The sequence below is a fragment of the Dendrobates tinctorius genome, unplaced genomic scaffold (assembly GCF_039654945.1).
Source record: "Dendrobates tinctorius isolate UK_male_01 unplaced genomic scaffold, ASM3965494v1 ptg000184l, whole genome shotgun sequence".
Lineage (NCBI taxonomy): Eukaryota > Metazoa > Chordata > Amphibia > Anura > Dendrobatidae > Dendrobates > Dendrobates tinctorius.
This window is the reverse complement of record NW_027361851.1, coordinates 11,371,488-11,397,571: the sequence shown is the minus strand read 5'-3', so window position 1 is coordinate 11,397,571 and position 26,084 is coordinate 11,371,488. Positions and strand designations below refer to the sequence as shown.

The following is a 26,084-nucleotide window of genomic DNA, read 5'->3' as shown; positions in this document are numbered from 1 at the left end:
CTGTACAAGAGGTCATTTTGTGAATTTTCTTAGTTTCTTGATTGCTAAAAATTAACTTAGAGGTATTATTGGAAACAAAGTATTTAGCGACTACAGCAACAACATAGCAGATCATTGAACGTTGCTGAATGTGTTGCCGACTGCTGGTTCCTCGATGTGATGATATGGCCAAAGTTGTGCTATCAGAAATTAATAAAGTGCCAGATATCATCTCAATACAGCCCTTATGAGTGACTACAAGGCTGACCAGACTTCTACGAAATACTGCCTTTTGTGGTGCCCGCATATAGTACAAGGCTGTCAGCGCTAATTACTCAGTTGTTTTTGCGTTGTAAGGAATCATTTAGATAGGGAATGCGCTTTTCTCTGGTTCTCTCAGCTGACTGTTGTTTTAATAACTAGACTGTTACTTTAATAACTAGTTAGGAAAAATTAGAGTGAACCATCAGATGCCACCTTGGAGTGAGCACCGTTCATCTCTTGAGGCTTATTTCCTCGTTTAGGTGAAATTTACTCTTAAATACATTATACGATAGTATTATATTCTTACTTTCAAATTTATTCTTATCACATGCTTTACCTTTTCTGTGAAATGTTCCATGTTCTTTGTTGAAAATCTCATTAGGCACTGCAGAATAGTTGGACATTGGGTTGTTTTTCATTTCTTGAAAAGAAGAATGTTCTACTACTGAGTCTATGGCCACATCATCTAGTTCTTTTCCAAGGAATTTACTTATTTTAATAACATTGCTCCTCAAATCCTAGAGTAAAAGGCAAATGTTAATTAGCAAGTTTTAATAATGAAGAACACGTCAAATAAACTCATATACATATACTTAACCTACATAACCTTTACCCCCGAGGGTGGTTTGCACGTTAATGATGGGGCCAATTTTTACATTTCTGACCACTGTCCCTTTGTGAGGTAATAACTCTGGAATGCTTCCATGGATCCCAGTGATTCTGACAACGTTTTCACAAGATAAATTGTACTTCATGTTAGTGGTAAAATTTAATTCATATAACCTGCATTTATTTGTGAAAGAAACGGAAATTTGGTGAAAATTTTGTAAATTTGCAATTTTCCAGCTTTGAATATTTATGCCCTTAAATCACTGAGATATAGCATATCCCACAAAAACCTAATTAGTAACATTCCCACGTGTTTACTTTAAATCAGAACAATTTTGGAACCCAAATTTGCATTTGTTAGGAAGTTATAAGGGTTAAAATTTGACCAGCGATTTCTCATTTTTACAACACCATTTTTTTTTTGGGACCACATCACATTTGAAGTCACTTTGAAGGCTCTATATGATAGAAAATACCCAAAAGTGACACCATTCTAAAAACTGCACCCCTCAAGGTGCTCAAAACCACATTCAAGAAGTTTATTAACCCTTCAGGTGCTTCACAGGAATTTTTTGAATGTTAAAAAAAAATGAACATTTAACTTTTTTTTCACAAAAAAATTACTTCAGGTCCAATTTTTTCTATTTTACCAAGGGTAACAGGAGAAATTGGACCATAAAAGTTATTGTACAATTTGTCCTGAGTACGCTGAAACCTGATATGTGGGGGGGGAACCACTGTTTCGGCGCATGGCAGAGGTCAGAATGGAAGGAGCGCAGTTTGAATTTTTCAATGCAAAATTGGTTGGAATTGAGATCGGATGCCATGTCACATTTGCAGAGCCCCTATGTGCCTAAACAGTGGAAAACCCCCACAAATGACACCATTTTGGAAACTACACCCCCAAAGGAACTTATCTAGATGTGTGGCGAGAACTTTGAACCCCCTAGGGCTTCACAGAACTTTATAACGTACAGCCATAAAATTAAAAAATCATATTTTTTCCACAAAAATGATCTTTTCACCCCCAATTTTTACTTTCTCAAAGAAAAACAGGACCCCAAAAGTTATTTTGCAATTTGTCCTGAGTATGCAGATACCCCATATGTGGGGGTAAAACACTGTGCGCATGGCAGAGCTCAGAAGGGAAGGAGCGCCATTTGATGCAAAATTGACTGGAATTGAGATCGGACGCCATGTCATGTTTGGAGAGCCCTTGATGTGCCTAAACAGTTGAAACCCACCACAAATGACACCATTTTGGAAACTAGACCCCCAAAGGAACTCATCTAGATGTGTGGTGAGAACTTTGAACCCCCAAGGGCTTCACAGAACTTTATAACGCCAGGGCATGTAAATAAAAATAATCATTTTTTCCACAAACATGATCTTTTAGTCCCCAATTTTTTTATTTTCCCAAGGGTAACAGGAGAAATTGAATCCCAAAAGTTGTTGTCTAATTTGTCCTGAGTATGCTGATACCCCATATGTGGGAGAAAACTACTGTATGGGCACACATCGGGGCTTGGAAGGGAAGTAGTGATGTTTTCAAATGCAGACTTTGATGGAATGGTCTCCGGGTGTCATGTCACGTTTGGAGAGCCCCTGATGTGCCTAAACTGTGGAAACCCACCACAAGTGACCACATCTTGGAAACTAGACCCCCTCAAGGAACTTATCTAGATGTGTGGTGAGCACTTTGAACCCCCAAGTGCTTCACAGAAGTTTATAATGTAGAGCCTTAAAAATAAAAAAAATAATCTTTTTTTCACAAAAATTATATTTTGCCACAATTTTTTTATTTTCCCAAGGGTAGCAGGAGAAATTGAACCCCAAAAGTTGTTTTGTAATTTGTCCTGAGTAGACTGATATGTGGGGGTAAACCACTGTTTGGGCGCTTGGCAGAGCTTGGAAGGGAAGGAGCACCGTCTGACTTTTTCGACGCAGAATTGGCTGGAATTGAGATCAGACACCTTGTTGCGTTTTGAGAACCCCTGATGTGGCTAAACAGTGGAAACCCCCCAATTCTATCTCTAACCCTAACCCCAACACACCCCTAACCCTAATCTCAGCTCTATCCCCAACTCTAACCCTAGCCCTAACCCTAACGGGAAAATGGAAATAAATACATTTTTATTAATTTTATTATTTTTCCCTAACTAAGGGGATGATAAAGGGGGGTTTGATTTACTATTTATAGCGGGTTTTTATGTTTGGCAGCTGTCACACGCTAAAAGACGCTTTTTATTGTAAAAATAGTTTTTGCATCACCACATTTTGAGAGCTATAACTTTTCCATATTTTGACCCACCGAGTCATGCGAGGTCTTATTTTTTGCAGGATGAGTTGATGTTTTATTGGTACCATTTTCAGGCACGTGACATTTTATGATCGCTTTTTATTCCGATTTTTGGCACACAGAATGAACAAAAACCAGCATTTCATGAATTTTTTTTGGGGGGGGCGTTTACACCGTTCCGCGTGTGGTAAAAGTGATAAAGCAGATTTATTGTTCGGGTCAGTACGATTACAGCAATACCTCATTTATATTTTTTTATGTTTTTGCACTTTTATACAATAAAAATTTTTTTTATAAAAAATAATTATTTTTGAATTGCTTTATTCTGCGAGCTCTAACTTTTTTAAGTTTTTGCTAATGATGCTGTATGGCAGCTCGGTTTTTGCAGGACAAGATGATGTTTTCATTGGTACCATGTTTATTTATATACGTCGTTTTGATAGCGTGTTATTGCACTTTTGTTCGGCGCTATGTTGATAAAGCATTTGTTTTTTTGCATTGTTTTTTTTTAAGGGGTTCACTAAAGGGGTTAACTATTGAGACAGTTTTATAGGGCTGGTCGTTACGGACGCGGCATTGTGAAATATGTGAATTTTTAATGTTTTTGTTTTTTTATTTACCAAAAAAAAAGAATTAGGGATTTTTTTTTTTTTTATTTAGGATTTTTTTTAAATTATTTTTACATATGACTTTTTTTTTCTTTTACTTTATTATATTGTCCCAGTGGAGGGACATCGCTGTCAGCGATCTGACAGGGACTGAGGAGGCTTTCTCAGCAGGCACTGAGAAAGCCACCTCCCTGCAGGACCTCAAAGGCTCCCGCGACCATCTTGGATCTTGGATCCGCAGTGAGGAGGCCCTTGGAACAGGGCGATCACATCGCGCTGTTCCGAGGGTCTCAGGGAAGCACGCAGGGAGCCCCCTCCACTATGCTTCCCTATGCCCCCAATACAATACGATTATGTTTGGTCACAGTGTGCCAGGGGTTAATGTGCCGGGGGTGCTCCACGACCGCCCCTGGCACATAGTGCCGGGTGTCAGCTGTGATAATCAGCTGACACCCAGCCATGATCAGCGGAGCTCCGCCCCTTGAGCGCCACTGATCGCATATTATGTACTATCCCGTCCATGGGAATTAAGTCCCAGGGCACATGGATAGGATAGTATGTCATATGGCAGAAAGGGCTTAAGATAAAAAATGCAAAAATAAATGCATATACAGTGGGGAAATTAAGTACCATATTTTGCGGAGACGCACCGGTTTATAAGACCCACAACAAATTTTTGGGAGGAAAATAGGAAAAAAATGTTTTTGCTAAAATGGTGCATGCTATAATCCTATAAAACTATATAAAAGACAGAAAGAAAGCTGCTAGAAAGCTGCAGGCAGATATTGGAATCTGTGTGTGGATTCCACTGAGGATAAACCAGAAAATAGTATGTGATTAAAAAATCTGTTGCGCTAAACAGCTTTACATGCAAACCCCTAATGCAGTGGACTAGTTGTATATAAAGCAGTGTTTAAAGTTTTATACTAGTGATGTTAGTGACACCCAAAATTCTCCACACTATTGTTCTAGAACACTGATTCTCAAATCAATGGGATAACAGATACCTGTTGCACTGAAAAAATGAATCAATAAAAATCTGAATTAATTAGCATGGTTCAGGTGTAGTAAATGAATAAAATTATGTATGTGCCACAAGTTGAAATAAACTTTAGTGCTGAGTTGTCTAACTGTTATAATGGCACTATTGGTGCTTTCTGCCACTGCCGATGAGGACTGACTGCTTTCCACTCCTCTGTGATGCTGTTCCTGGAGGTGCACGTGCTATTGCTGGTATGAACCAATGTGAATAATGAGGTTTGAACAGGACACAGTAGGAGTAGTAGGTCCATCCAGTATTCAGTCCAAATCTGCACTGTAGTATCGGGGGTGCTCCAACCGGTAGGACTCCTTGATGCCTGGTGGATCAATGGCCGCCAGTGCTCAGAGAGAGAGAGAGAGTGTATGACCTCACACAAAAATGTAGGGAGGCCAGTAGAGACCAAATAGCTAACCACCGCATTTCGAGGAGATCGCGGCTCCTCTTCCTCAGGGTGTCTGTATTCCTTGATAAAGACTGCTATTTTATAGGTCTCTGATCCGCCTCCTTAATTCGCTCTCAGCCCACTGCAATGCAGTTCCTCCATCTCCCAAATCTTAATTCTTTTGTAATGTATGCTGTTCTGCTCTCTGAAAATAGGGCAAATATGTTCGTATTATGTGTTGGTTTAGTTATAGCACCATCTAGTGGTGGCTGAATTTATAGCTGTGTCTATAATAGCAGACAGAGTGTCGCATTGTGGGATTGAAGCAATGTATTCTGGGATGAGGAAGATGCCATTTTCTTCTATGTATTTCATAGGACACACGTTTATTTGTCCTCCTGTAACTCTCCAACTTGAGTTCACTATCCAGGTAAAGCATATCTGGTAAGATTAAAATCTTTTCTTGCAATACAGTGTTGTACAGAGATGTTATTAACTGTATAGCAGCCAACGCACAGCAGATGTAATTAGACACCTGTGTATTCCATGTAAAGGAAGAGTCTTTTATAAAAAAAAAGTTTAAAAAGGAGGATTCAATAAACAGATTTTTAACAAAACAAATATATATGGACAATTTTATATAAGAAAACAAATTTTTGCCAATAGAATTTTTCCTTGAATTTTACCCCCCACCTTTTTTCAGCAGTTTTATTACTGTATGTACATATGGGTGGACACATGTATACATGAGATGTGAACACCTACGTAGACATTTTTACTGTGAGGCGTCAATACCTCATTGTAATGCTGACGTTACTCAGTCTTAATTTTGTGGCTGCTTGTTTTTTAAATTAAATTAAATATTAATATGAATTAGAAATAAAGTTATTATCATTTTTAATCGTTTAAGATGAACTCTGTTCAAAATTTTCTCAAAGCTTACCCAGAGCTGTCAGATCTGCTTGTGAAAGTAAGCCACCCGTGTGTCCATTTTCGAAAGTCAGCTCCAGTTTCCGCCGCCCTTGCCGTGCTTCAGCAGCATTTGCAGCTTTCAGCTGACCGACTGGTGTGTGATGTCCCCACGCATTGGAACTCTACACTGCATATGTTGGAAAGGATTTGTGAGCAGAAGAGGGCAGTTGTTGACTACAAGCATCAACAAGGCCACCGTTATTCAGGTCAGACTCCACACATAAGACCTCAGGAGTGGACATTAATGTCAGCCATATGTACCATGATCCAAAACTTTGAGGAATCCACCAAAATGGTGAGCAGCGATGATGCCATAATTAGCGTCACCATCCCACTTCTCTGCATTCTGAAAAGCTCTCAATGAAATAGGATGCATTGCAGGCGAAGCACGAGGACATGGAGCAAGGAAGCATTCAGGGTAATTACACAGCCCAGCCTCATGCCATCCCAACATGGATTAGCTGACAATGAGGAAGAGGAGGAAGAACAGGAGCTACTTTCATGCGCTATAGACTGTACTACAAGCACAACTGTCATATCTTCTGTTCAGCGTGGATGGCCTGAGGACAGAGAGGAGGAGGAGGACACCATGGTCAGTCATCCTGTTGGTGAGGACACGGAAGGCTTGCCTGTTACCAGTCTGGCATGCATGGCTGACTTTATGTTGCGCTGCCTTTCCTGTGACCCTCGCATTATGAAAATTTAAGGTGACACCCATTACTGGTTGGTGGCAATTCTTTACCCATGCTACAAGGAGAATTTTCAATCTCTTCTTCCAGAGGCAGACAGGTATATTAAATTGGTTTAGTACCAGAGGGCCCTTGCTGCAGAATTATTAAAAAAAAAATCCCATCTGAAAACGTCGGCGGCAGATGTCACAATTCGTTGGACAACCAAGGAGTACAGGCAAGAGAGACACAACTCCAATCCAGCAGAGGCAGGGTAACACTGGAAAAGTTCTGGGAGAGTTCTCTCAGACCCTCCCATCGCCCTGGCCCAGAGGCACGTGGTAATGTCACAAGGAATAGAAGGTTTTGGAAGATGCTAAGGGAGTACCTTGCTGACCGTACCAACGTCATCCATGATTCTTCTGTGCCTTTTAATTATTGGGTGTCCAAGCAGGACACGTGGCATGAACTGGCTCTCTACGCCTTGGAGGTCCTGGCCTGCCTTCTGCTAGCATTTTGTCAGAGCGGGTTTTTATAACTGATACGCGCATTCGCCTGTCAACTGGAAATGCAGACAGGTTGACTCTTATAGAAATGAACAAGGGCTGGATTGGTCCGACTTCTCTACACCACTGAATGATAAAAGCGAAATCTAACCTCCAATAGAGTGTGTTTTTTGGGAGGTGTATTCCCATGCACCTCTTCTCGCCCACGCATGGGAATACACTTCCTGATTTTGGCTAATTAGTGTCATCCTCCTTCTCCTCATTCTCATCATCCACTGGACCACCACCACTAGAACACGAGGGTGACTGCTTTCAGTGCTGCTACAGCCACTCTAGTTTGTTGAAAGGGTGTTTATGATGCCCGTCCAAAAATTTAAAAAAATATATACCACACGGGGGGAAATGTTTGTCAGCCCATACTTAGTGCATGGACATTCCAAGTAAAGGAGACCCACTCCTTTATAATGGAAACTTTTTTTATGAGGTCTTCTTCCACATCTCTTTCATGGGGCGTTGGAGTGCCTCCTAATTTTTGGAAGGCCTTGCATTCAATGCATAGGCAAACACTATGGGAGACCTACTTTCTTATAATGGGAACATTTTTTTCAGGAGGCCCTCCTGTACATCTCATGAAAGGGATATTGGGGTTCCTCCTAATTTTTGGCAGCCCAGCCACTCAATGCATAGGCAATAAAAGTATAGGAGACCTACTGATTTATATTGGCCCTTTAAGAATAGTAATGCCGACTGATGCCCTTATAAAAATAGGCTTTGTGACTTTAAGAGTCACTCCTTCATAAATGAAACAACATGTGTCTGATGATGTGTCACAGACCACATGGCCAGCAAAGGTTGTTAAATGCTACAATGACATTTTGACATTTCAAAGTAAATGCATTAGTATTGGTTAAAAGCAATGGTAAAGTTGAAAAACTCATCAAAAACGCTACGTGTGAACATAGCCAAAGTGGTGGAGGAGTATTTTTTTGGGGGATTATTTCTTTTGCATTACATACAAATTATTACCCTGGAAATGATGTCCCTTAACATATTTCCCTGTAAAATCCATTTTGGTTTAGTTTTTGTATGTGTTACTGTGCGCCTGTAAAAGTGGCGTCACACTCTGACAACATTGGTCACAGCAGCAGTGACCTAGGAGTCAGAAATGCTTCCAGGGGCGTTCCCCATGATATTCCCATGTCATTTGTGCACTGTCCCATACATTTCCGACGTTTTCATACCCTAGAAAGACCTCCGAGGGGAGAGGAAGGGGGGATCACAGCAAAAAAGCTCAAATTTCCCATAGACTAACATTGGGCTCGTTGCTCGCGTCGAGTACCCAAGCATTCTAATTTGCTTGACCTGAGCATTTTAGTGCTCGCTCATCACTATTTACAACCTTTTCTACTATTCTTAAAGGTCCAGCAATCGGTCCTCACTATTCTTAGAGAGCCATCAGCCGGCTATGCTTCATTCTTCACATTATTAAACAAACAGTGAGTCTCCTAACCCTTTGACGAGACGTACAGGATGGCCACCTGAAAGCAATGTTCCCATAATTAGGAAGTTGGTACTCCCATACTGTTTGGCTATGCACCCCAATAACCCTTTGAACAGATGTCCTGGATGTCCACATGAAACTAAAGTTCCCAATATTATTAATTTGCTACTCCCATACTGTTTGCCCATGAAGTGAATGCAAGGCCTGCTCCAAATTTGGACGCACCTCAATAACCCTTTGAACCAATGTCCTGGATGACCACATGAAGCCAAAAGTCCCATTATTATCATATTGGTACTCCCATACTGTTTGCCCATGAAGTGAATGCAAGGCCTGCTCCAAATTTTGACACACCCCAATAACTGAAAGAGACCTGGAGGAGGGCCTCCTAACTATCTGTTGCCATTACAAAGGAGCAAGTCTCCTATACTTGTAATGCCCATACAGTAAGTGTATGGGCTGACAAACATTTCCTCCTGGGGGGTATGCATCAACATAATGTCTAATAAATTTGCTTACGGGCATCATAAACACCCTTTACAACAATAATGCGGGTGTTACATCACGAAGCACGGTAACCCTGGTGATCTAGTGGTGATGGATGATGAAGATGAGGAAAAGGAGGAGTACAACAGCAAATAGCCAAAATCAGGAAGCACATGTGTGGGTGTGAAGAGGTGCATGGGAATAGACATCCCAAAAAAAGACAATGGATTTGACTTTATGCTATGCTGCTATCATTCAGTGGTGCAGAGAAGTCTGGCCCAATCCAACCCTTGTTTTCTTTATAAGAGTCAGCTTGTCAGTATTTTCAGTTCACAGGCGGATGCGCTTATCAGTTATAATTCCACCAGCGGCACTAAAAACCCACTCTGACAAAATGGTAGCGGCAAGGCAGGCCATGTGTCCAGCTTGAATACTCAATAATTAAAAAGCACAGAGGAATCACAGATGACGTTGGTATGGCATCTTCCAAAACTTTGCACTCCTTGTGACAGTACCCCGCACCTCAGGGCCAGTATGGTGGGAGGGTCAGAGAAAAGCCTCCCAGAACTTTGCCAGTGTTCCCCTGCCTCTGCTGGATTGGAGTTGTGTCTCTCTTGCTTGTACTCCTTGGTTTTCCCATGAACTGTGACCTCTGCCACCAGCGTTTTCAGATGGGAATTTTTTCAATAATTCCACAGCAATGGCCCTCTAGTACTGCACCACTTTAGTACACCTGTCTGCCTCTGGAATAAGAGATTAGCTTAGTTTCTCACCGATAGCGGTGTTTCTCGGAACCCATGACAGCACCACGGAGAGAGGGGATCCACCCTTCAGGGACAGGAACCTACAGATAAAAAGGGCGGTACCTCTCCTCCACCTCCAGTTGGTTACAGAGCATCAGAGGGTCTCCAGGTTAGTTAGACAACAGAAATATATGCACAACATTATAATATTGCTTATTATCAGAAGCACCATGTCTAAACGGAAACACTCTACAACCAAAAAAAAACATGCTCACCACACTCGTGAAGGGGAGGGGAATAAGCAGGTGCTGTCATGGGTTCTGAGAAACACCGTTATCGGTGAGTAACTAAGCTATTCTCTCTCACCCATGACAGCACCATGGAGAGAATTACAGAGATTGGCAGCTTAGGGAGGGACCACCGCCTGAAGGACCCTTCTCCCGAAGGTCAGGTCAAACGTAGAGCCTAGATCTAATTGATAGTGTCTGAAAAAGGTTGAAGGTGATGACCAGGTGGCCGCCTTACAGATTTGTTCTATCGATACCTCAAATCTTTCAGCCCATGAGGTCGCCATCGCTCTTGTGGAATGGGCTCTCAACCCTTCCGGGATCGTATTTCCACTGGATGAATATGCCAGGGCAATCGCATCCCTTATCCACCTTGCCAGGGTACTCTTACATGCTTTGAGTCCCTTCCGAGGTTCCTGAAAACACACAAAGAGAGAGCCTTCTTTCCTATATTTTTTGGTGGCCTCTAGATACTGCACTAGGCACCTCTTCATGTCTAAAGTGTGGAATTTTTCTTCTACCTTATTTTTAGGATTTGGGCAGAATGAAGGAAGGACTACCTCTAGGACCTATGGAAGTGTGATGACACTTTCGGTAGATAGGCCGGGTCAGGCTTTAGAATGACCCTCTCATCTAGAATCTTTGTGAAAGGTGGCCCTACTGATAAAGCTTGCATGTCGCTCACTCTGCAAGCTGATGTTAGTGCCAAAAGAAGCACTGTTTTTAACGACAGGATTCTTAGGGATGCTGAGTGAATAGGTTCGAATGGAGGGCCTGTTAGTGTGGATAGTAAAAGATTTAGGTCCCATGATGTAATCTTTGATTAGCTATCGGCCTGGATCTGGATACGGCCTTAATAAATCTTGTCACCCAAGGATTACCTGCCACATCCTGGTTATAAAGGGTGCCCAAGGCCGCTACTTGTACCTTTAATGTGTTGACCGCTAGACCCTGTTCTAGGCCCTTTTGTAGAAATTCTAGGATTTTATCAATGTGAACGTCGTCCTGAACCTTTACCCCTGAAGTGGATAAGAATTTTTTCCATGTTCTCCCATAGGCTCTCATCGTAACCGGTTTCCTACTTTTTTGTAACGTGGTTAACAGGTTCTCTGAAAACCCTCTGTCTCTCATAAGTGTCCTCTCAAATTCCATGCTGTTAAATAGAGCCTCCCTGCCTGAGGGTGTAACACTGGGCCCTGCGATAGCAGGTCCGGAGATCCAGTAGGATCCATGGGTCGGTTACCGAGAGTATTCTTTGCCAGGAGAACCAGGTTCTTTTGGGCAAGAAAGGGGCTATTAAATCATTCTTGCCCCATCCTCCCTGACTTTTCTTAGCACTGCTGGGATCAGCATGATCGGGGGAAAGGCATATGTTAGGCCCTATGTCCATGGGAGTATGAAGGCATCCAGAGCTAGAGGATTCCCCCTGGGGTCTATGGAGCAGAAAGTTTCCACTTTTTTGTTTCTGAAGTCAGCGAGCAGATTTATGTTCGGGGCCCCCCACATTTTTACTAATCTGCCGAAAAACGGACCGCTTTAGGACCCATTCCCCTTGTCGTAATTGGGTGCGACTCAGAAAGTCTGGCCTTTGATTCTCAGTGCACCGGATGTGTAGTGCTGACAGAAATAGCAGGTTTGCCTCTGCTAATTTGAGGACTCTGGAGGATGTGTCCATTAGGGCTCGGGACCTGGTTCCCCCTCATGATTTATATATGCTATTGTGACTCGATTGTCCGAAAATATGCGGACATGATAACCCCGGAGCAGGGGTAAGAAGTGTGTTAATGCGCATCCCACTGCTAAGAGCTCTTACTGGTTCGAGGAGGCTTCTAATTCTTGAACTCTCCACACACCCTGGACCACTTCGTTGTTCATGTGTGCTCCCCACCCCGTGGGATTGGCGTCTGTGGTAACTATGTGTGTTATTTTTGTTACCCATGGGATCCCTTTGGAAAGGTTGTCTTGGCTTCTCCACCAGGCTAGGGAATGAGTAGTTTTTGAATTTAGGGTAATACGACCCTCTAGGTGTCCCCCCTACTGCAGACTGGTTGGCTAGTACATCCCACTGTAGATCTCTCGTATGTAACTGAGCCCATTGGACTGCTGGCAGGCAGGCAGGTGGAGAGAGAATCTAGTCGTGACATCGCTTTTCTTAATGTCATGGAGGGATTTTGGATGGCTCTTGTTACAATTTTAGCGATTTTCTCCTTGCGGTCTGGGAGGCGGCACTCTTGAATGTTTGATTCCAATCTTAGACCCAAGAATTCCTGTACTCTGCTGTACTCCAATCTTGATTTTTTTAGATTTAGGAGCCAGCCCAGGCCCCGCAGAGTGTCCATCACCCTGTCCCTCTGTTCCCAGAATTTTTGAGCTGAGCTGCTTGCTATTAAAAAATAGTCCAGATACGGGATTATTATTATGTCTTGCTCCCTTATATGGGCCATCATCTCTGCCACTATTTTGGTAAATACCCGTGGGGCTACAGATATTCAGAATGGCAAGGATCTGTATTGGAGTTCTCTTATCTCGCCCTTTATCGAGACGCCTAACCTGAGATATTTCCTGGAGTTTTTGTGAATGGGGACGTGATAATAGGCGTCGCTGAACATTCATGAAGATCACTCACCCAAAAGTATGCGGCTGCAGGTACCGATTCAGGATTTGGAGTCAGGTCCTGAATAGGCTGCTCTCCTGGTGGCGATTTGCTCCTTGCAGCTGACGTGCTAAGCTGTGTGGAGTGACTACTGGAACGACTATCCGTACCGCGTTCCTTTTGACGATGATGGTGGTGGTGCTGCTGCTTAAGCTGCTGTCTGGCTTGCTGCTCCTGTTGCTGGTCGCTATCCCCAATGTTCAGGATCACTTCCAGCCAGGAGCGCTTGTGCAGCCACCATTTTAAATTTCCCGGCTGTGATGCCGCTCCCATCCTGCACCGTGGTCCCCGGGAGAGCGCTCCTGCGCATGCGTCGGTTCTCGGGACCCGGAAGCCGGCTTCTACTTCCGGGGTGGCCGCCATCTTTGTACACCTCTGTACCCCGGCGCCGCCCGCACGTTTGCCGGGTCCCCGCGAGCCCCGACTTCCTCTGCAGAGCGGCGGCTCCGGTGTCTCTCCCGCCCGCTCACCCAGCAGCCCGCATCGGCCCCGGCAGTGGCGGCTTCGGGCACCGCACCTTCCCGAGGCAGGGGCCTCCCTGCTGCCATCACCGGTCAAGCCGGCCCCGGATCCTGGACACACGAAAGGTACCGTACTGTGGGTCCCCCGTCAGGGACAGGAACCCAACTGGAGGTGGAGGAGAGGTACCGCCCTTTTTATCTGTAGGTTCCTGTCCCTGAAGGGCAGATCCCTTCTCTCCGTGGTGCTGTCATGGGTGAGAGAGAAAGGAAGTTCTCCCTGCAGTGTGGTCTAGAAGTGTCACCAGCCAGTAATGACTGTCGCCCAAAATTTTGAGAATGCGATAGTCACGGGAAAGGCAGCTTAACAAACTCAGCCATGTGTGCCAGACTGCTAACAGGCAAGACTTCCATGTTCTCACCAAGAGGACAACTTACCATGCTCTCCTCCTTCTCCCTGTCCTCAGGCCATCCATGCTGAATAAATCGCATGACAATTACACTTGTGGGACAGTCTATAGCGCATGAAACTAGCTCCTGTTCTTACTCCTCCTCTTCCTCATTGTCACCCAATTCATGTTGAGATGAGATGAGGCTGGGCTGTGTGTAATCACCCTGTATGGTTTTTTGCTCTGTCTCATCATGCTCAGCCTGCAGTGCGTCCTCTTTGATTGTGAGCAGAGAGAGTATCAGAACACGAAAAGCGGGATGGTGATGCTAATTATGGCGTCATTGCCGCTCACCATCTTGGTGGAGTCCTCAAAGTTTTGGAGGATAGTGCAAATGTCTGACATCCATGCCCACTCCTGAGGTCTTATGTGTGGAGTCTGACCTGAATAACAATGGACTTGTTGATGATAACAGTCAACATCTGCCCTCTTCTACTCACAAATCCTTCCCAACATATACAGTGTAGAGTTTCAATGCGTGGGGACATCACACAACAGTTGGTGACCTGAAAGCTGCAAGCGCTGCTGAGCACGACATAGGCAGCGGAAGCTGCAGCTGGCTTTCTAAAATGGGCACACAGGCGGTGTACTATCACAAGCAGATCTGGCAGCTCCGGGTAGCTTTTGAGAAACCTTTGAACAACGAGGTTAAGCACATGGGCCAGGCACAGTATGTGTGTGAGCTTGCCTTGCCTCAAAGCCATGACTAGGTTCTGGCCATTGTCACACACAACTATACCTGGCTGTAGGTTCAGCAGTGTCAGACACTGATCTGCCTGCTCTTTCAGAGCTGTCCACAACTCTTCAGAATTGTGTTGTTTGTCACCTAAGCATGTCAGCTTCAGTCCAGCCTGTTCCTGCATGGCTGAGGCAGTGCTTCCAGCTTGTGACTGGTGTGGTCATTTCAGAGATGGAGACTGAATAGGTGGAGGAGCTGTAGACTGTGGGGGCAACCCTGATTGGCGTAGGGCCCGCAATCCTCGGCATCGGGAGGACGTGTTCCATCCCAAGGTCCAACAGGGTCCCGGCTTCCACTATGTTAACCCAGTGTGCCATCAGCAAGATGTACCATTCGTGCCTACAAGCACTTGTCCACGTATCCGTGGTTAGGTGGACTTTCCTAGTAACTGCATTGTTGAGGGCATGGCTAATGTTGTGGGACACGTGCTTGTGTAATGCGGGATGACACACCGGGAGAAATAGTGGTGGCTGGGAACTGAGTACCGAGGGTCAGTTGCCGCCATCAGGTTGCGGAAAGTTTCCGTCTCCACGAGCCTGAAAGGCAACATTTTGAGTGCAAGCAGATGAGAAATGTGTTAATTTAGTATTGTGGCCTGTGGAGCTTTGGCTGCGTATTTGCCTTACGTTTCAATGACTGGGGTATGGACAACTGAACTCTGTGCTGGGACAAGGATGTGGACATGCTTGATGATGGTGCAAGTTGAGTGGGTGCAATGACAGTTGCCGGGGAGGAGTCATCTTCACATGCACCATGGACAGGGGACTGACTTTCACGCACAACAGTGGAAGAAGCAGTGGTATCACCCGCAGACACTGTTCATTGACCCTGTGGTTCGGCCCACAAAGTCGTGTACTATGCTGCCATATGGCTGATCATGCTAGTGGTGGTCATGCTGGTAGTTTTGCTACCTCTGCTGATGCTGGCATGGCAAGTGGTGCAAATGACCTTTTTGGAGTTATCAGCAGAGTCTTTAAAAAACATCCAGTCTCAGGAAGACCTAACAGTTGGACTGGCAACTTCCGTCATGTTGGTGTTAAGGGGAACCGTTGCTCGCCATCTGTATGCGGCCACTACATTGCTTCTTCCAGCCTGTTGTGGTGCTATGCCTCATTCCTCCTGTTTGCTGCTTTCCTTGCTATGCATGTCCTCCTGCCAGCTTGGGTCAGTTACTATATCATCTACCACCTCATCTTCCACTTCCGCACCCTGGTCCTCCTCCTGACTTTCTGGCAATTGTGTCTCATCATTGTCCTCCTCTTGCTACCAGGACTCACTGTCGCCTTCATGTGACCGTGGCTGTGCAAACATTTGGGCATCGCTACATGCCATCTCCTCTTGCCCCGCTTCAATTGGACTGGGCGAGAGTCCCAAATCTATAAATGGAAAAGTGAACAGCTCTTCAGAGTGTCCAAATGTGGGATCAGTTGTCTCTGGGCACTTGGCATGGTGGGAGAAAGGAGGATCAGGATGAGGAATATGTGGCACAGACTCAGGGTTACTTAGACTTGACCGTGTGGAAGACAGGGTGGTGGTCATGGCAAATTGACAGGAGGCATTACCCGCTATCCAACCAACAACCTTTTACAATGCTCTGGGTTCAATAGTGGTGTGCTGCTGCGGTCCCCTAGTAATTGGGACAGGAAGGTCAGGTGAGAAGTTGTAAGTGTTTGTTGTGGCACAATTTCAGCTTGCCCACGGCCTCAGCATCTGCATGCACCATCACGTCCACTTCCCCGTTCCTTGCCACGCACCTTGCCCATTTTAAATGGAGTACAATATTTTCCATGTTCACTACAAATGGCTGAATTTTGAGCGAACTTATATGTGATCTGCATGCGGGAAAACCACAGTTTAAAAAATCTGGGCTGTAAGTAACACTTTTTTTTTGCAGCAAACTGGTGTCAACAGATAGGCTAAGACACAGCAAAAAAAATGCAATGGGGGCCTGAAATGGTACAATTTTTGAGTGCACTGATATGATGCCTGTGACGGAGATAACCCACTGATAAATATCTGGCCAGTATATTTTTTGCAGCAAATGAGTGTCAATAGCTTTGATAAGACACAGCAAAAAAAGTGCAATGGAGGCCTGAAATGGCATAATTTTGAGCTCACTGATATGTGATGACTGTGACGTAGATACTTCACTTTCAAATACTGTATGTGCCCTGTATTTTTTTTTTTTTGCAGCAAACTAGTGTCAATAAATTGTATCAGGCACTCCAACAAAATTTTTACAGTAGCACAGAAATGGCAGAATTTTCTGCGCACTCAGATGTGATTGTTGTGACGGCCAAACCCCTGTTTAAAATAACTGGATTTTCATGCTCTACTATGGAAAGGATTTGACTGTATTCTGTAGTGCAAACAAGCAAATGGAGAAAAAAAAATGTGTGCTCTGGAATGCTTTTGAAGAAAATAATCAGGGTTAAGATGCAAAAAAAAAAAATATTCCTGGCCACTGAGACCTGGAGCTATGTATATACAGTAAATATCTGTAATAGGCAGCAGCAGACATTAATGGATTAGACCCTCTTGCTGTATGCAATGAAGTATGTCACAAACAATGCCTGCCTAGCCTACCTAGCACTGTTATCTATATACACCGTAATTAGTCCTCAGAAGGACTATTGGTTTAGCTGGATTTGTGTACTCAATATGGTATACCCACACTAAAGGGCCTGTCACACTAAGCGATATCGCTAGCAATATCGCTATAACGTCACTGGTTTTTGTGAAGTTATAGCGATATTGCTAGCGATATCACTATGTCTGATACTTACCTCCGACCGCTCCCCCGCTGGTTATCGCTGATCGCGCGAGAATGTCCTGGACAGTTTCTCGTCGTCGGCTTCCTGCTGTGGAGACGAGCAACGCGTGGATGCGGGCGGGAGGACGTCAGGATCGCATCGTCTGACTGGTAAGTAGTCACCCCAGACCCCAGCGATGTCGCTGATGAGATCTGCCTGTGTGGCAGCTCACTAGCGACCACTTAGCGATGCACCAGCGATCCTGACCGCGTCATATCGCTGGTCGGGATCGCTGGTGCATCGCTAAGTGTGACAGTACCTTAACACTTATACACCACCAAATCTGTCCCTATCTCTGCAGCAGTTCTCCCTACACTGCCTAAGTCCTGAGCTGAATGTGACGAGCAGGGAGGCGCCAGGTCTGATATAGACCTGATGATGCTGTGCGGTCAGCCAATCACTGTAACGCCACAACCAATATGGCTGCGACATTGCAGTGCATGGTAGACAATCCCTGCATGTTAATTTGTGCTCTAAAGAGCACTAAACATGCAGGGTGGGGACCCGAGCTCCCGCCGAGCAACCCCGGAAATGCTCAGCACTCGCCCGAGCATCGTGTGTAGTGAGATGCTCGGGCTAGCGCCGAGCACTTCCGAGCATTCTCGCTCATCACTACACCTGAACCATGCTAATTAATTCAGATAATTATTGATTCATTTTTTCAGTGCAACATGCATCTGTTATCCCATTGGAAATTAGTGTTCAAGAACAATAGTGTGGAGAATTTTTGGTGTCACTAACATCACTAGTGTGAAACTTTACACACTGCCTTATTTAAAACTGGTCCACTGCATTAGGGGTTTGCATACAAAGCTATTTAGCGTGACATTTTTTAATTGCATGCTATAATCTGCTTACCTGGGGGCTGCTGTGGTGGAGCAGCATCCCAGGTGGAAGAGTTGCTGCTGGCAGAGGCGCGAAATGCTGCGGCTCCAGGCTTGTAGGATGAGGTATTTGGCAGCAGCAGGAGTTGGGCCATGGATGTGGGCCCTAGGCTTTTTCAACAAGGTGTTCAGTGGTGTGGGGGCTCCACCGACATTTTGTGTCAACCCGGATCCCACAGTTTCTATACTTTCTAATGCAATTTACTCCGATAAAACGGCCTCCAAAAGGTGTTGATGTGCAATTGAAATCTCAGGAGATCAGATCTTGGTGCTGAAATCGATCTCAATTTACTCATTTGTCGCCTCCAATGGCAGTTTTCCCGGAGTCCACAACATAGTACAGTATATAAAGTGCAGGGCTCTGCGCTTTCACAAAATGTCGACGGAACGCCTTCACCGCAGAACACCTCGTCGTACCAGATTGAAACTCACAGCCAAAGCCCGACTCCTGCTTTCGCCGCTGACAAGAGCTTCCGGCAGCAGTGACCCTAGGTCCCCGCTCCACCGCATTCGGAGTAAGCTCCACCGCACCTTTAATTTGAATTATAAGATGCACCCCCATTTTCCCCAAAAATTTAGGTGAAAAAAGTGCGTCTTATAATCCGAAACACACAGTATTTAATAAACTGCCAGTTTTGCAAGTTTTCCCACCTACAAAGAATGGAGAGGCCTGTAATTTTTATCGTAGATACAGTTCAACTGTGAGACAGAATATAAATAAAAACCACAAAATCTCATTGCATGACTTTTAAACAATTAAATTTTATTACATGAAATAAGTATTTGCTCACCTACCAACCAGCAAGAATTCTGACTATTGCAAACCTGTTAGTTTTTCTTTAAGAAGCTCTCCTACCATGCACTCATTACCTGTATTAATTACACCTGTTTGAACTCGCTACCTGTATAAAACACACATGTCCGCACACTTAATCACACTCCAAACTCTACACCATGGCCAAGACAAAAGAGCTGTATAAGGACCAGAGACAAAATTGTAGACTTACACAAGGCTTTGATAGGCCACCAGGCAATATGCAAACAGCTTTATGAAAAGGCAACAACTGTTGGTACAATTAGTAGAAAATGTAAGAAACTCAAGATGACTGTCAATCTTCCTCAGTTTGGAGCTCCATGCAAGATCTCACTTCGTGGGGGTAAGGAATATTCTGAGAAAGGTCAAGAATCAGCCCAGAAGTACATGGGAGGGCCTGCTCAATGATCTGAAGGGAGCTGGGACCAAAGTCTCGAACGTTACTATTAGTAACAGATTAGGCTTTGTAACAGCATATCCAAGCATATATAGGGCGGTCTAGTGACCAGTATACTGACCATCAGGCCCCAGCCTCACCTACCTACTAATAGTAAAGTGCATACACAAAAACATACAACCTTATTGGGCGCAGAACCCCGATGTGCGTTTCGCTCTAGCTTAGTCTCAGGGGGTAAAGTAGTATGGCTATAGGTCTTGTGTGCCCTTAAATAGCCCCTCGATCTGGGATAATTACCTCACAGGCTTGCAGTTTCCGACGTGTGACGCCGCCATATGGCGCGCCCACCCACAGCTCCGCCACTCCCCCGTCTGACACATCAGAACAGGGAGGAAGCAGGAAACCACTCAGGACGCCGCGTCCCTATGGTGACACACCTCACCATGTGACCTCGCCGTCAACCGCTTGGCCATGCCCCCATCCGCCGTGTCAGGATAGAGAAGCCACATAAGCAGGCCAGGCGGACGATGCCACAAAGTGAGAGACAGAAAAACGCATCCATGTGTGTGCACACCGCGCTTAGGAGTATAAACATAGATAAGATCAGTGCACAGTGTCTTTTTTATTCTGCAGTGGTACTTAGAGCTTAAGATATATAAAGCAACCGCATACTTATGTACACATCACTATCCATGTATAAAACTAACAAATAAATAGAAAAACATATGTAGAGCACACGGTGTGCATCCAGGCCCACAAGTATTAACCAGACACACAAGCTTAGTACAATGCTATACGGGAAAAAAAAAAAAAAAAAAAGAGTATATATGTCCAAGTATGTAAAGCGACAGTTCCCAATGTATAAAGCCCTACATAGGGTACATAATGCCCACACTATCTTCATATCTATGAAATAGTATCTAGGCAATTATACCCCCTAGGGATACTCACACAGAATATACATCAACTATACATAATTACTAATACACATACATTATGTGCACTAAAATATATGCTATATGCTACAGAGTATATTACATAAATTTCAAAAATTGCAAAAATTACAAAAATTACTTTCACTCTGCTCACAGGGAGAGATTATATGGAAACATAACAGTGTAACAATGTTCCAAATGCTTTCATCTTCATTCCTGTTTCCCAAGAAGGACTTTTGCAGCCAATACACTATGTTTATATTCATGTACTGTATGCTCTGCTGAGGTGTCTGTTTGACATGAGGTTATATATGTACTTTCCTTATTGGGTGGCAATGGACGTGTATCTCCTTTTAGTGTTTTTATGCTTATATGATTGTTATAATAAAGGCTATTGATTTTATGGCAATACTTCTCTTTTCGTTTTGGATTTTTTTGATATATAGAAGTACCATTAATGTAGGCCCTATTTCTTTGGATTTTGCAGTAAATACTAAAGTGAGTATAGGTCTTGGACATGCTAGTTGTCCAAGGCAAATTTAGGGAAAACCTGCTGAGTTTTTGTGTTTAAAACAAACTTCAGTATCGTAGTGGTGCAGTCTGTTTCATTCCTGGTACAGGATTTCCATGTGGCTGAAGGCCACAGATTCATGTCAAAAGCCCTGCAGTAAAGGATTTGGGTGTGCCAAGGCCAGTGTCAGTTTGGTATTTGGAAGAGTACAGATCAGAAGGCTTTGCAGAGCTCCAGCTGTGTGAGGCAACACAGGCAAGTAGAGCTAAACATCCAAGGGAGCTGGGAAGTCTGGCACCCGCAGCATGCACAGCGGTGCAGTCACCCACAGGAACTGGTTAGAGGAGGACTAGCGTGTTTAGTGACTATAAACTGAAGGATATAGTGTACTGTGGAAAGCTGTGTGTAAAGAGACATTAACACAGTGGTGCAGTCGCCCACGGCAACGGTCATTAATTGGACCGGTATGTTTAGTGACTGTGTAATCCTGATGATATGTGCTCGGCTGCAATCCGGAGGATATTGTGTGGTGTGTTTATATGAGTTGGACATTAATGTTGTGAAGTAAACACAATAAAGAGACTTTTGTTTGGAACTTTTGCTTCCTCATCACTGCAATAGTGTGCTACTGCTGCACTACATCAGATTAAGTTGTTAAGATGAAGTTTCCACTGTAAATTCTACCTTTTTTATACTTAAATGTACCTAACTTACGGTATATTTCTACACTATAAATGTTTGTTTATAGTGTAGAAATATTGGAGTAGTTTTTGCCATTCAGTGAATAATCTTGTGTTTCTACCCCACTATGACTTTCATATTTTAATACTTCAATTACAGTAAAATCATTATATAAATAGCTGTTTTTTGTAGTTCATACCTTTAACATGTCTTCATATGACAAAACAAGAAAGTTTGGATTGTCTTTAATTGTTAGCCATCCTTTCACATGTTCAAACCAGCGACCAAATATAACTACAAAACAAATTTTCATGTATAGTCATTATCAACAACATTATATTAACCTGTTACATTATTAAAGGTGTTGTATGTGCTTAGAATGTTGATTGGCTAATTAGCTGAATATGAGAGATGCACCTAAGTATCATAAGATAAATCAAAACAAAGATTGTGCTACAAAATATCTCACAAATATGACAACTTTATTAAATATAAAATATAACAGATTTGATAACAAAACAGTAGCTCAATGGAGGGCTAAAACTAACCTCTCAAGGTTATAAACAATATATAACTAGTATGCCTACAGAAATATTTTTAGTGGTTAACATGTGTATCACATAGAAGCATGTAGGATGCTGAAATACACAGCAATAATGTTGATCCCTGTTAGGTGTGTAACCGTACTCTCAATGCAAGTTTCACCCAGCTTATTTAGGGGGCATGAAACATGCGATATAGTGTAGGCCTACACACCTAACAGGGCTCCAGATTATTACTGTCATAGCTCAGTTTGGAGATATGATCCAGTGATTTGTTGCTGCGTGGTCGGTTTCACTGTCTGCTGAGCTAATCCTGTCAAAATGCTGATGGTTTCTATTTTCTTGTTTTCCATTGCTGGTTTGCTCCTCTCCAGGTGTTTCTCATTGGTTGGGTTTTATGTTTACCCTTTACTGCACTTCCTTGCTGGCTATACCTCCTGGTGGATGTGTGTTCAGGAGTTCCAGCCCTTCAGCTAAGGGGTTAATCTTGCTTAATAAACTTCGGTTGTATTCTTGCAATGAGTTTGTATGATTATCCTCCCATCACCTTTTCCTTTTACAACTGTTAAAATTCGTTATACTTGTTCCTTTTATTTTTGGTTCACCTTTGATTTCCCTCTCTACCCTATACGAATGTGTTTTAGTTTCACACCCTGGATTTTCATATCTTCACAGTTTCCTTTCCCCTTGTTGGCAGTGTGTTGCGGCTTCCTCTTTGGTTCCTCAGGAAGTACGGGAAACCTCTTGACGGCCTTTTAAGGGAGAATTAAAATGAACACATCCAGCCCATGAACAGCATGGCCACTATATAAATGTGTGATTGAATTTTTATTAGTAAGGATTGTATTGTGTTTTTATGATACCTGAAGAAGGATATATACTGTATCTGAAACATGTAGTATCTCCTCGTATTAAATAATACAAAAGAAAAAATTCAAAATATCATCCTTTTGTGTGAGTTCTGGGAAGCTCTGCTGTTTATAGGCTGGATGCGTTCATTTTGACTTACTTGTCCTGTGTGAGCCTGTGTCTGGCTCTTTCACTTGGATCCACCCGATGCAAGCAGCAAGCCCTGTCCATTGAAAAGTATCCTAGGAAAATCTTTTGAAGATACACTTTCTAAAGCAATATATTAGTCCTCCATCAGGTAAGTGCATGAACTTTTGCACCCATAAAAGACTATTATATATTGTGCTTATGCACTTAGGGTGCCGCGTTTTTGTCTGGTCTTCTCTCCTGAACAGGTTTTTTTTTGTTTTTCGGCCTTTTAAGGGAGTAAAGGGCCTGTCACACTAAGCGATATCGCTAGCAATATCACTATAACTTGTGACGTTATAGCGATATTGCTAGCGATATCGCTGTGTCTGATACTTACCTCCGACCAGCTCCCCCACTGGTTATCGCTGATCGCGCGAGAGCGTCCAGGACGGTTTCTCGTCGTCAGCTTCCTGTGGAGAGACGAGCGTGGAGCCGGGCGGGAGGATGTCAGGATCGCCTAGTGTGACAGGTAAGTAGCGACCCCCGTCCCCAGCGATGTCGCTGGTGAGATCTGCCTGTGTGGCAACTCACTAGCGACCACTTAGCGATGCACCAGCGATCCTGACTGCGTCATATCGCTGGTTGGGATCGCTGGTGCATCGCTAAGTGTGACAGTACCTTTAGGTCCGAGGTGGTGGTTTAGCTGTGCAGCTAGAGTCTTTGTAGTCTGTACAAAGACCAGTTGGGTGTAGGTGGTGCATTACCCATGTGTGAGGGCATATTTCTTCTTAACAATTCCTATGTAACTCACCATCCTGTACTCTTCTATATATGTTTACCTATTGGTTATGTACTGCAATAGATGTGTGGGCATACTAAGTATATACCATTTACAGCCTTGGGGGGTTTGGTCTTAGCCCTCTATTGAGCTACTCTGTTTTTAAACAAAATCTTTTATTTGATATTTTAGACTTAATAAAGTTGATATATTGGTGAGATATTTTAAAGTACCTTCTTTCTTTTGGTTCATCCTAGGCTATTGATGGTTTATCCTACCTCCCCTCATTGTGTCATAATCTCTCAGTATAGCTTCAGGCCTATGATTTCCTTCTTTCTCATCACATTTCCCCTTCTCAGCTTCAAAAAAATATGACTGCAGATTTTGAGAAAATGTACCTTGACATAAGAGGGACATCTGTATTGTATCTGTATTGGGGTAAGTTCACATCTATTTATATAATTGCCTTGTAATGTTTTCATTTCCTGTTCTGTCCAGATGTCACAGTATCCTAGAATTCCAAGCGGAGAAAGTTCACTGACCGCCATGTTGGGACAGCCAACTGATAGGTGCATCAATATGGAAACTGCTGCTGGTACCAACCTATTGAGCGGTACCACCAGCAGAACACCATCGCACCACATACACTATACGCCGTACCCACCACACACACTCACACAGCCTCTTGCTCTTGAATTCCACGCAGGTGCAGTGAATCATTGGGCTGATCCCAGCGGCAGATGTGTGACATGTCTACAAGCAGAGGAAGCGGGTCACATTAAAGGGGCTTTCCCATGAACGAAAGTTCATTTTAAAAATTTCCTGTGTCGGACCGTGTACGGAGCATACCACAGCTCCTGGGCAGGGGAGGAAGCAAAAGACAATACTGACATTACAGAAGGGGATCACAGAGGATTCATTTTGTGAGGTAAAATATTTCACTGACTGTTTTAAAACAATATTTTACATCACAAATTGTATCCTCTGCAATCTCCTACTGTAATTATTGTAAGTATTGTCTCTTGCTTCCTCCCCTGCCCAGGAGCTGTGGTATGTTCTGTACAGGTCAGACACAGGGTGAGAGAGACAGAGCACAGGGGGAGACAGCTCAAACGGGGCAGCACATGAGGGGAGAACACAGCACAGGAAGGAGATTGACAGCTGACAAGGGGGATAGCACAAAAGGGTAGACAGGTCAAAGAAGACAGCACAGATGGGAGAAGTCAGCACATGGGGAAAGAGAGAGTGGATAGGTGGATGACCACATGGGAGGGGAAAGATTCTCAAAGCCTGCCCCCATTGTGACATTACCGCCCTCCCAAAGCAATAGCATCGGACCTCCATCTAGTAAGTATATAAAACAATTGTCCAATATTTAACTAGAAAAAAATGACTGCTGATCAGCTGTCTCTGGTGCCAGCAGCTGCCTGATTTGCTGAATTGCAAAACAAAACTTTGCGGCTTTGTCAACTGCATTGTGGCCATGGCTGGGTACTGCAGATTAGTCCTCTAATGATTGAAATATGGGGCAGATATGCAATTCCTTGCTATGGCCATTTTACAGTTGATAGACCTGTGCTGTTCACCCTCACCAATCAGATATTGATAACTTATCTTAAGTATAGGCGGTAAATGCAAAAATTCCTGGACAACACATTTCATCCTTCTGTTAAAGGCTTCAGCATTGTATTGTCATTGTTTGCTTTTTTTAGGGTGTCTAATGCAGACAAGGTAATACTGTATTGATATTTAGATGTGCTGTTTAAAACTCTAGAACAGCTACAAGGCAAGCATATTTTGGTACTAATTTGATTTTCCACATCTATTTATCATTACTTTAGTAAAACCATACCAACATGGTGTTAAACAGAAAATAACGTACTTGATAATGTATAAATCCGCCATTTTTCCTCTGAGATCATTGTGACGAATAGCGTGGTCTGTGCCACCAATATGTCACGATCTCACCACTGACATGGGTTTGTCAGCGGACGGAGGGACGTAACGCACTGCAGGCACATGGCTATCACAGGCACAGTGGGGGCTTATCTTAGTTATCCCACCACTGACACCATGTCACCAAAATATGCAGCAAACTAATCTCGC

At 43.7% G+C, this 26,084-nt stretch overlaps 1 protein-coding gene across 4 annotated transcripts in view; it reads right to left on the bottom strand.

Annotated features, from left to right (window-relative positions):
* LOC141055129 (3-beta-hydroxysteroid sulfotransferase-like) overlaps nt 1-26,084 on the bottom strand; it is a 112,124-nt gene that overhangs the window by 2,380 nt on the left and 83,660 nt on the right. For all 4 annotated transcript variants that reach the window (XM_073552104.1, XM_073552103.1, XM_073552101.1 and 1 more), the window contains 2 exons: nt 21,880-21,974; nt 581-761 (listed from right to left, as the gene is read on the bottom strand). In XM_073552104.1, the coding sequence (XP_073408205.1) occupies nt 581-761; nt 21,880-21,974 (276 nt within the window). The remainder of the gene's footprint in view (nt 1-580; nt 762-21,879; nt 21,975-26,084) is intronic.